The 12,521-nt window shown below is 41.4% G+C and overlaps 1 protein-coding gene across 9 annotated transcripts in view; it reads right to left on the bottom strand.

Annotated features, from left to right (window-relative positions):
* The window catches only part of MRTFB (myocardin related transcription factor B), a 128,494-nt gene that overhangs the window by 46,078 nt on the left and 69,895 nt on the right, over positions 1–12,521 (bottom strand). For all 9 annotated transcript variants that reach the window (XM_040459003.1, XM_040458998.1, XM_040458997.1 and 6 more), the window contains 2 exons: positions 10,305–10,466; positions 7,907–8,085 (listed from right to left, as the gene is read on the bottom strand). In XM_040459003.1, the coding sequence (XP_040314937.1) occupies positions 7,907–8,085; positions 10,305–10,466 (341 nt within the window). The remainder of the gene's footprint in view (positions 1–7,906; positions 8,086–10,304; positions 10,467–12,521) is intronic.

Genomic DNA, 12,521 nt, shown 5'->3' on the forward strand with positions numbered 1-12,521 from the left:
CAGTGAGATCATGACATGAGCCAAAATTAAGAGTCGGACGCTTGCAGTGAGATCATGACATGAGCCAAAATTAAGAGTCGGACGCTTAACTGACTGAGCCAACCCGGGTGCCCCTAGGCCTTTTATTTTTAGAACAAGGAGCTGAACATTAATATTGTGGCACAATATCTAGTGAACATTTGGTTGGTACATTTGACCTGGTTACTAAAGAGGATCTGCATGTATCCCTCATTTAAAAAATCTATTATTTAAAAAGATTGTGGTAAAATACATAGAAGTTACCATTTAGGGGCACCTGGGTGGCTCAGTCGGTTAAGCTTCCAACTTCAGCCCCAGTAATGATCATGCAGTTTGTGAGTTCCAGCTCCGCATTGGACTCTGTGCTGATAGCTTGGAGCCTGGAGCCTGCTTTGGATTCTGTGTCTCTCTCTCTCTGCCCCTCTCCTGCTCGCGCGCTCTCTCTCAAAAATGAATAAACATTAAAAAAAAATTTTTTTTAAGTTACCATTTAAACCATCTGATGTATTAAAAAAATTTTTTTAAATGTTTATTTTTGAGAGAGAGAGCATGTACAGGGGAGGGGCAGAGAGAGAGAGAGAGGGAGACACAGAATCCGACGCAGGCTCCAGGCTCCGAGCTGTCAGCACAGAGCCTGACGTGGGGCTTGAAGGCACAAACGGCGAGATCATTACTGGAGCTGAAGCTGGATGCCTAACTGACTGAGCCACCCAGGCGCCCCTAAAGCCTTTTAAAGTGTATAGTCCTATGGCATTAAGTATATTCCCACTGTTCTGTAACCATCAGTACCATCCACCTCCAGAAAAACGGAAACTCTCTTTCCATCGAACGACTCCCCATTCTCCCCTCCCACCAGCCTCTGACAACCACCATCTACTTAATGTCTATATGAATCTGACTATTCTAGCTCTTAATAAAGTGGAATCATACAACATTTTTCCTTTTGTGATCGGCTTATTTCGTTTAGCATAATGTCCTGAAGGTTCATCCATGTTATAGCATGGGTCGCTCAGAATCTCCCTTCTCTTTTAAGCCTCCACAACATTCTATTGCATATACACACTGCATTCATTTGTCAGTGGCCACAAGGGTTGCTTCTACCTTTGGCTATTGTCCACAATGCTATGAACACGACTGTACAAATACCTGCTCAAGTCCCTGCTTTCAACCCTTTTAGGCATTTACCCAGAAATGGAATTTCTGGATCATACGGTAATTCTATTTTTAGCTTTTTGAGACAACTGCCGTACCATTTTCTGTAGTGACTGTACCATTTCACAATCCCACCCAGAGGGCACAGGGATTCCAATTTCTCCACATCCTTACCGACGCCTGTTAATTTATCTTGTTTGGATAGCAGTCATTCTAGTGGTGTGAGGTGATACCTCATGGTGGTTTTGATTTGCATTTCTCTAGTGATTGGTGATGTTGAGCATCTTTTCATGTGTTTATTCACCATTTGTTGATCTTCTTTAGAGAAATCCCTATTCTGGTCCTTTGTACATTTTATTTTTTTTAGTGTTTATTTTTGAGAGAGAGACAGAGTGCGAACAGGGGAAGGGCAGAGAAAGAGGGAGACACAGAATCCGAAGCAGGCTCCAGGCTCTGAGCTGTCAGCACAGAGCCCAACGCGGGGCTCAAACTCACGAAGCACGAGATCATGACCTGAGCTGAAGTCGGACGCTCAACCGACTGAGCCACCCAGGTGCCCCTGTATTTCTTAAGTAACACAAAGAACAGCTGTCATTATGAGTTATAACAGGGTGATACGGGACGATGTGCTGGAAAAGGGTCTTAAGAAGAATCTCAAACTGATGGCATAATGAGAACAAAGTTATTACTTTAAATCCTGTGCAGGTCAGAGAGATGCTCTCTTAATGACACCTGTAATACGTGTAATGTAAGTAGCTCAGTGCCTGGCCCAAATAAGTGCCCAGCAAACGTTGGCCATTCTTTTTCATCCTCATCTCAATTATATTTGATAAACCCTAACTGATTTATGAATACAGAGGAAAGGCCTATTCTGTAGAAAGTATACTTTCCTATTGGTCACAGGAGAACAGAGTTAGGAGTTGGGTTGGAACACAACTTCACAGTTAATGCTGGAAACCAGCTCCAAATCTAAGTCCTCTCGACATGTAAGTTACATACAACGAGACTGGAAGGGTAACAATAGAAATTACCGCCAATATCTTTGATGCCCTAATTTAGGCCTTTATTGATAAGCATTTGTAATAAAAGTTAGTCCTGTTGTAATTATTTAATGTATGTGTACATGACCTTGCTCATTTTGTGAGCTTAAACCTAAGGTGTCTATATTATGTGGGAAAGGTCGTCTAGCTAAAAGTTGCTTGATACAATGGGAAAAAATGTACCAAGCTCCTCTAATCCCGTCCTCATGAAAGTACACAGAGGATCCGACCCACGAGGTTCCTTCTCAGCCCTACTTCCAATTCAGCACAGGAGTTGTCCCTGCAGCACAGACTTGGAAAATGTCAGGTCACACGTACAGTTAAGCATGTGGGTGCTTATAATAAACGATTAATTAAATGGCTTAAGAAATCGCTGAGGGAGTAAAGGTCTTCAGATTAAAAGCACCAGTGTAACAGCTCCTGGTGCTCACATGTAACTAGCTGTTTTTAATTTTCTACAGCTTCCCATTGTTCAAAAATTTCTTAGGCATAAAATAAATTGAGCTCCACCAATGTGTGATGTCTGCTCCATTAATGTTGTGGCAAGTTCCTTTCCATCTGTACTTTGATCGGAATTGAAAAGAAAAGAGAATCATCCAAGGAAGGGCAGTGCTAGTCTCTTACAGACCACACAGAATTACATATTTCAAAGAAGAATTTTTTTTGGTGGAATGTACATTTTGAAGGAAGGATATGCTGGATATTATGTGTTTTATTATTTTTGTTTTGTAAGGAATCTATCTTTTATCTGAATATTTTCCTGTAGGACTCAATCCTCTGGTATCTCTCCCTGTGTTTTGAGAAAGAAGTCAGGAGACAACATGTCCTAACACATTTTGGAATTAAGCAAGCCATAAAACCATCTTAAGCCTAATTTCCTCTAAAGTAATTATCTGTAAATATAACTTTTAAAGAACTAGAAAGAAATTCCCTACACTGGCCCTGAGATTTATATTAGGCCAAATAAAAAAACAATTGAATAGGAAAATTAGAAAAATGTGTTTTAATCATGTGATTAAATGTGTAGCGCGAAGTGATGACTAATTAACATACAAAAAAGCCCTGGTTCCGGCAAACAAGAAGAAAGCGAAATCTATGACAGTTACTCTAAGTGGGGTCTAGGGACTTTTGTTACCTGCCTGCTACAAGTACGGGAAGTCCCACAGAAATCTGGTGCTACCCTACTACTTTCGCTGTGTTGTGCAAGAAGACTGGTCCACAATGATCTGGAAAACAAGCTATGTAAAAAACACACACTAGTCTTTCACTCCAGGCAACCTGAGGACCACTGGTCTATAGTAACAAAATTCGCCATCCGAAATCCTGCCCTGAGTTTCCATTTTAAAGACTGAAAACTAAGACACCCAAGTTATAAGCTGTCTGTGTTGTTTTGTTGTCCTGTCTTTATACGGACTGTTTCCATAACAGGGAGGAGACTGACTTCAGGGAAGTACAGTGATAATTCTAAAGCAGGAAAAAAGAAATTACAGAGATAATCTCCCAAGTTTTTCATTCATTCAAGCAATAAGCACTTGCCGTGTGCTGGACCCTGCATGTTCAGGATGATGTCACCAAGACAGAATGAGGGGACATCCCAGCCCTTTGGAAACTTGATGCCTAATGAGAAGCAGTGTTTTCAGGTACTTTTCCCTTGAGCTACGGATGCGAAAGTAGTCACGTTTAGGGAAACAAATATATTTTATATATATATGAAGTGAGATGCCTGGACAAATTCATAAACCAACACTAGAGAACAGTGAAAACAATTAAAGTACAAAATGTGCCAAAACAGACCCTAATTGTCATTTCTAGATGACACAAAAATCCCGAAGACGTTATAGGCATCACAAAGTTGCCTGTGCAGTCGACTGAAAAAACAAACCCCCCAAACCTGCAACATACTTAGAATTCTCCTCAAGCATTATTTTTCTTCAACATCAGTAGAGCACAGTTAACAGGGAGATGCTTCTTTAATCGAGTGAATCGAGGTGTGATATAATAATGAGAATCTTTGTCAGATTCTTTCCTTATAAATACTAACACACTTACTACAAGGGAATTTTAGGAAGGACATGCCACGTAAGAAGGTCTCAAGGTTTGGGGTGCAGAAATTATGTGACAGGTAAACGTGCGGCAGGCCAGCCTGAGGTTCTAGGTTCTTCTACTTGGATGTCTATGCAGGCAGCATACCCCTCTCTCTGAAGTGGGGCTTCCGGCGCAGGCCGAGCCGACAGATAAAAAGCAGACTGTTGAGGGTCCGCACGTAATAGGCAGAGCGGGGGCTGCAGCAACATCAGTGTTCTAAAAGCCAGTGTTTAAGTTCCCAACGACCCCAGGGCTTCATGTGTATTGCACTGGCAATAAACTGACCAGACTGATTCTTCAGGAAACACTGCTATTCCTTCATTCCTTCAAGGAATTCAGGAATGTCAGCCCACGGGGCGGGACTCTCTCTGGTTAAGGGTTCTCACTTAGAAACTTAGCTGGAGACCAAGTTTCAAGAGCAAAGCAGAAGACTTAATACAAGCAGTGCAGAGACGGGAAAACGCTAATCTCCTACAACACAGGGGGGCTGTCATGAGGCCATCACCAGGCAGATGGCTGACAGGACAAAAATTCCATGTCACTAAAGCCAAGCCCACTCTGATAGCTGTCTGATATCCTGACCTAAGCTGAGAACAAACAACCAAGATGGGTAAGTAGAACTGTTTTTTAATGGTATTGACTTGCATACCTGACATTCTTTTTAGCCCTATTTTTAAAGCTCAAACCCAGGGCACAGCAAATCTGTGAGAATACAGTAGGGGCTGGGCTCCCTTGGTCTCCCTGTCTGCCTGCTCAGACCTCAGGCCGTGGGTCTGGTCGCTGACCCCACCTCCTTCCAGACCAGGTTCTAGCCAAGCAGAGAGGCCAGTGGCTCTCACCCTGAAACTCTGATAGGACAATCTGAACCCAGCTGCCCGCACTACCTTGGATGAATCTGAGCCGGAGAGGCTCTGCTCTCAAACGGAAGAACACAAACACTGACTGCTTCTACAATCCTGGCATCAGTCAGCGCTTGTGCTGAATTCAGTTCAACATTCACTGAGCACTTCTTCTGTACCAGGCCCGGTGCTGGACGTTGCAGACGCACAGACACATCACACACACACACACACACACACACACACACACACACACACACTAAAGTAGCTCTCGTCCCTCTCTGAGCGTCAAAGTCCCTCTCCTCAAGGGCTCACAGTTTAGTTGGAGGCATCGACACAATATGCAAACGCATGAATGTATTTCAGATCATGGTGATAAGGTCAGTAAGGAAAATCCTGTGGGAAGACCTAGTCCCTAACAAACAGACATTCAGGAATGAGAAGAAATGCTGAAAGAAAATATGCAAACATTTTTAATCACCAAATTTCCATACCCCTCTGAACCCACGCCTCCCCTGGTGTAAGGGTTAAGGCAGGTAATTGCTAAATTCCTTCCCAACTCAAAAATGCTATGATACTTGGCTTTAACAAGAACATTTTCTAATGAACTTAACCAGTTCCATTAAGTAGTTCAATAGCTCTGGCTTAAAGATAACTAAATAGCATTAAAATTTCAGTAAGGCAAAAAAAGACTATAAAGAGATGAACAACTAACTTATGTGCAGCATAAGACTTCTTACATAACCAAACGAAACATGAACACCCATTGGAAAGTAAGAAATGGGAATTTCCAATGCAATTATTAAAAACTATTTGTTAGATTCCTTTGCATGCACTAGATTTTCAGTTCCCAAAACAATCTGACACATAATACGTGCTCAGTAAATATTTGTCAAACAAAGAAGTTCAATCTAACCCAAATCAAGAAGCCAGTTACAACACTGAACTCTCCAAATAGTGTGCTAGGTTTACAGTGAAGACATTACCTACCTGTGGTAAAGACACAATGACTGTGGGAACCGTATTACCTTTTTGGAAGGCAGTTGAAATGCCCACCTTTTACCTAAAAAGGTCCAAATCCATTTCAAAACCTGGTAACTATCCAAAGAAATAATCAGACAAGTGCCCAACAACGTATGCATAAAAAACTATGGAGGGGGCGCCCGGGTGGCTCAGTCGGTTGGGCGTCCGACTTTGGCTCAGGTCATGATCTCGCGGTCCCTGAGTTCGAGCCCCGCGTTGGGCTCTGTGCGGACAGCTCAGAGCCTGGAACCTGCTTTGGATTCTGTGTCTCCCTCTCTCTGCCCCTCCCCTGTTTGTGCTCTCTCTCTCAAAAATAAATAAACGTTAAAAAAAGAAAACCTTCTGTGCATCAAAGGACACTATCAGTAAAAGGTGAGGACCAACACAAAGAATGGGAGAAATATTTGCTAATCATATATCTGATAAGGGGTTAATATACAAAAAACTCCTATAATTTAATAGCAGAAAAACAAATAATCTGATTAAAAATGGACAAAGGACTCAAACAGACATATCTCCAAAGATGACATACAAATGGCCAACAAGCATATGAAAAGATGCTTAACAGCACTACTCATTAGAGAAAGGCAAATCAAAACCACAGTGAGATACCACTTCATAACACTAGAATGGCTATTATCAAAAGAGCATAAACTATTAAGTGTTGGTGAGGACGTGGAGAAACTGAAACCCGCGCATGCGGGAGTGTGAAACGGTACAACCGCTATGGAGAACGGCACGGAGGTTCCTTAATAAACTAAACATAGAATTACCATGTGGCCCATCAATCCCACTTTTGGGTATATGCCCCAAGGAACTGAAAGCAGGGTCTCAAAGAGATATTTCCAAACTCATGTACCTAGGGCTGTTACTCACAATAGCCAGAGATGGAAGTCAATGACTGCCAATGAGTGGATACACAGAGTACGGTATATATCCATACAATGGACTGCCATTCAGCCTTAAAAATGAAGGAGATTCTGTCACATGCTACAACATCAACAAACCTTGAAGGTATTACGTTAAGTGACATAAAAAGGCAAATATTGCATGATTCCATTTATATGAGGCATTTAAAGGAGTCAAATTCATATGTACGTATGTACATATTTACTTAAATTCCAGTATAGTTAACACACGTCATATTAGTTTCAGGTGTACAATATAATGATTCAACAATTCTATACCTTACTCCGTGCTCATCATGGTAAGTGTACTCTTAACAGCCTTCACCTATTTCACCCATCCCCCACCCTAAAGGAGTCAGATTCTTAGAGACAGAAATGCAACGATGGGCAATCATCAGGGTCTGGAAGGAAGGGGGATGGGGCGTTACTGTTTAATGGCCACAGTTTCAGTTTTTTAAGACAAAAAGTTCTGGGTATTTGTTGCACAACACAAGTGTACTTAACACTACTGAGCTACAGATTTTAAAATGGTTAAGATGGCAAAAAAAGGGGGGGGGGTTTATATCTTATAGTGTGCGAATTATACCCCCAACAAAAGTTATGTGAAACATTTTAAAAAGCAAGTTACACAACCATTTGTAAAATAAAAGTGTGTGTATAGAACAGAAATGAAATGTAAGAATCTACTGAAAAATGTTAACGGTGTTTGTATTACAGGTGAAAAAGAAGTCTGTAGTTTCCCACACTTTCAGACTTTTCTTCTGGAGAAAATGTAATTACCTTGATATACAAAAAACAGGGCATGGTCTCTATTAAGGGGCAGAAACAAGAAAGCTGATACCTGGGCTGGAGTGCTTGTAGTCACGGGAGACGGCGATTCACTAACTTTTGGCTCAGTCGGGGAAGCGGCGGACCCCTGCGAGTCCTGGCTGGCTGGCTGGTCTGGAGACAGAGCATCACTGCTGTCTTCGTCAAATGAGAAATCGCCCTGAGTTTGAGGATAGTCCTCCTTCCCAACGCCTAAAGAAAGAAATGACTTTCAACTTAAGTTGACCTTGGAACACCAAGCTTACAATGATAAAGAAGGAGAAACACTGTTTAATACAAGAACTTAAGAAGCTGGTTTAAAAAAAAAAAACTGATGGGGCTCCTGGGTGGCTCAGTCGGTTGAGCGTCCGACTTCGGCTCAGGTTATGTATGATCTCACTGCTCGGGAGTTCGAGCCCTGCACTGGGCTCTGTGCTCACAGCTCAGAGCCTGGGGCCTGCCTCGGATTCTGTGTTTCCCTCTCTCTCTGACCCTCCCTGACTCATGCTCTTTCTCTCCCTCTCTCAAACATAAATAGTAACACATTAAAAAAAATCGAACATAATGTACTTCCCAGAGGAAGAACACACCAGTCACTACCTATGATGAATACTTGGGGAAGAAAGTCAGATCAGATCAGTCTGAATCAGATCAAGCCTTTGGATCCAACTACCAGTTTCGGGAAATACAGAAGACAAAAAAAGTTCTTAATGACACTGGAAACGCTAATGCATTCAGGAAAATCCAGTCTGTGGGCATAGCTAGCGAACAGAAGGCTTTTTCACCAACAAAGGAAGAAAAGTTAGAAGGCCCACCCAGGAGATCAAGATTTAAGAGCTATATCAGCAAAGACAAGGTGTGAACCTTGCTTGGACCCTGATGTGGAATACAAGTGTTAAAAAACATCAAGAGGCACGGGAGAAAATGGAGCTATGGTTCGGTATCTGCGGATGAGTCCCACTTCATGGAGAGGCCCAGTTACGCTGATGCCTTGCCTTTTGGGGCCCACTTCTTTGGGATTGAATGGAATCATCATTGAATGTACTACTTAGAATTACTGACTACAAATTGCCTGAGATTTAAACCCATGCTCATGCAAAATATGAAGTCCCCAGAGTAATGGAAACAAGACTAGTTTTTATAGCAGGATATTGACTTTCCAAAATTGCTTGCTGAACAAGTGGTATTATTATTATTATTGTTTCTGCTAAAACTTGTGCCGGAATATAAAGTATGCGTGGTGAGGAAACATTAGTAACTATGATAAGATCAGGATAAAATGGACAAATTTTACCATTCTTAATAAATACATCTGTCCTCATGTGCTATTTACGTTGTTGAACTAACACTGAACAAGATATTCATCTTTCCTAGAAGTACACAGAATTAAGTAATGAAAAATCTGTAAGGATCTTAAACAACACAACAGAAATTAAATAGTATAATGAGTAAGTTGAATTAAGAAAACATGGGGCGCCTGCGTGGCGCAGTCGGTTAAGCGTCCGACTTCAGCCAGGTCACGATCTCGCAGTCCGGGAGTTCGAGCCCCGCGTCGGGCTCTGGGCTGGTGGCTCGGAGCCTGGAGCCTGTTTCCGATTCTGTGTCTCCCTCTCTCTCTGCCCCTTCCCCGTTCATGCTCTGTCTCTCTCTGTCCCAAAAATAAATAAACGTTGAAAAAAAGAAAACCTCAGAATGAGGGGCGCATGGGTGGCTCAGTCGGTTGAGTGTCCAACTTCAGCTCAGGTCATGATCTCACGGTCCATGAGTTCAAGTCCCACGTTGGGCTCTGTGCTGACAGCTCAGAGCCTGGAGCCCCTTTTTATTCTGTGTCTCCCTCTCTCTCTGCCCCTCCCCACCTGTGCTCTGTCTCTGCTGAAAATGAATAAACATTAAAAAAAAAATTAAAAAAAAAAAAGATGTCAGAATGAAATTGGAACTTAAGGACAGAAACCTCAGACGTGACAAGAGGAACTTCTGTGTTAACTGGTAAGAGATGCTTCATCTACCTTATTACATAAAAAACAAACAAACAAAAAAAATCCCAAGAATAATGGGAATTGGTGCAAGTATTAATCAATTTCTAATTCACCCAGAAAATAATACTCATGATCGGTGCTGGCTTTTTTATTTTAATGTTTATTTATTTTAAGAGAGAGAGAGAGAGAGCATGTACACGAGAGGGGAAGGGGCAGAGAGAGAGGGGGAAAGAGAGAGAGAGAGAATCCCAAGCCGACTCCACACCGACAGCACAGAGCCTGACGTGGGGTTCGATCTCATGAACCAGGAGATCATTACCTGAGCCAAAATCAAGAGTCGGACTCTTAAGTGACTGAGCCACCCAGGTGCCCCTGGTCCTGGCTTTTTAAATTAAATTTGTTTGAAACTTCCAAGTTTCTCTTTCTCCCAGAAATAATAAATTTTTAGAGTCTTGCCTATAATTGCTTCCTTAACACTGGAGTCTACAGGAAGGATGTTTTTCTCTACCAGCTCCATAGGACCAGGTCTTTGAGCAATCTTTTCATTCAGATCATCCGCTAGTCGAGCTCTTTTCAACTTCATCTGAGTAGCCTGCAGGGATGGTTCTGCAAATGTTTCTAAAAGAGGAAACATAGTTTTAACCATTACTTGAATTACTCGGTTCCATAATGTTACTTCTGGCCAAGTGAATCTAATTTAATTTAAACTGGGTTAAACATATTTATGTGTTCTCAACACACTGATGGAAAGAGAAGTAGGCTGTTTAAGAATGCTGTAGTGTACGCTGTATATTTTTAGTCCTGGATACTTTATACTGTCTATATAATGCCCTTAGACGCAAATTAACATGAACTCAAGCCAAAAATGTGGTACTGCTCTTGTTCATTTATGGTGAGAGGATCACAGTCACATTTGTTAGGTATTGGGAGGTCTGGAGGATGAACACGAGGGATGTGGTCCATCCATGGCCCAAGGAGTGCCCAGGTGTGATCTGGCCTCACTGCAAAGTCAGCTGCGAGACGTGGCACTGCTCTCTTACTTAGTTAGGTCCTAAAGCTTCTCTGCAGGAGCCAAAGGAAGAGCCAGAATCAAATTCTTGGGTTGATCCTTGTGTGTCTCAGTCAATCATCCTCACTAAGAATCTGGGTTTATTTCTGGGTATATAACCTTGGAACATTCAATTACATAGTCCTATGTCATAAAGATAGATGTCAATGGTCATAAAGAAGGCTCGGCTCATCTACTTGCAAACAGGAAGTTTTACAACAAATGCAAAAGTAACGTAAGTATCCTAGCTCATTCATCTGGGTAACTGTGTCAATGACTTGGCTTCTGGTACCTCTCATTAACATTTTATTACATTGTTCTAAGTAATGTTTAGAAGTGATTAAAAACATGGTGAGGTGTTAACCCCAAATTCTGAGTTGACAGTTGCCTGCCACTTAAATTATATAGCAGAAGGTCTTTTAATGAAAATCCCCATAAGTTATCTCAGGATTAACTGATGTTCTCTTTTTAGTGGGTACGACGTCCTGGCTGAAGCCCAAAGCACACCAAAAGCCCACGGCCCGTGAATTACTCCCCAGCACATCCGAGTGCTTCTCCTTCCACCAGTTGAATTACATGCTTACCAAAGCTCAACCCTGATGGTCCACAAAACAGTTCATATCATTTCATATCTGCTGTCAATACATAGTTTAACTACATCTTATAGGAAAATGATAAACTTCAAAAATAAGACTGTTCCTTGGGAACCTAAGTTAAATCCTTTGGAATGATTTGATAAAGGTGGGTTATTACAGAATAAGTCACTGCCAAATTAGGGCAATTAACAACTAAAATATTTGGGACAAATTACAAAATCTAGGATTTTCCAACTCAGATTGCTTTTCAAGTGTCTTTATGTTGTTTTTTCCACCCTAAATGGAAACTGTAGATGACGTATGATAGCTGTGCTTCATGCAAGAAAGATGATGTAAACTCCATTCACTTCCCTAGTGAGGGCCCTGGTCTTAAATCAGAGTATTGGCTAATAAATGAACATTTCTGTAAGTGAAGATATCATGTGTGACCTCTCATTTTTAACATTTTCCTGTATAACCTTAGGCTGTGGCCCCCATCTTATTACATAAACCACTTCTAACCACACAGGAAGATGACAGGTAGAGAGAATGAGACCATGCCAATCACTCTTAGGGTGATTGTAAATGCTGTTGTTAAGATCTAGGTAGGACAGTCTTCTGCCTTTCTCCTTTCTCCCATCAACATTTCCATATCAGGAATATGTGTGGAATGAAAATATTCCGAAAGTAAATGATCAGACGCTGGGATTTTGGTATGTTTCTGTTTTTGGTCTTGTGATCTCCTCATCTCCACGATGCTGAGGTTAGATTTTAGCTGAACTTCAGAAAAATAATTTAGACTTTTGCCTGCCAAACATCCAATTCAATCAAAATTGGGGTAATGTTAAAATAAGTTGGGGGGTTTGAAGTTATTTTTTAAAATTACAAACAATATATATTCTTTCTTACTTTAAAAATCCCAACTTGAGAACAGATACTAAAAAAACATCAGTTACGGGCCCGCTCATGCACATAGTTGGGTTTTTAACCATTGGGTAATCTTTTCTTCTTCTTCTTCTTCTTCTTCTTCTTCTTCTTCTTCTTCTTCTT

The sequence above is a fragment of the Herpailurus yagouaroundi genome, unplaced genomic scaffold (genome assembly GCF_014898765.1).
Source record: "Herpailurus yagouaroundi ecotype Mexico unplaced genomic scaffold, PumYag 222, whole genome shotgun sequence".
In the NCBI taxonomy this organism is placed as follows: domain Eukaryota; kingdom Metazoa; phylum Chordata; class Mammalia; order Carnivora; family Felidae; genus Herpailurus; species Herpailurus yagouaroundi.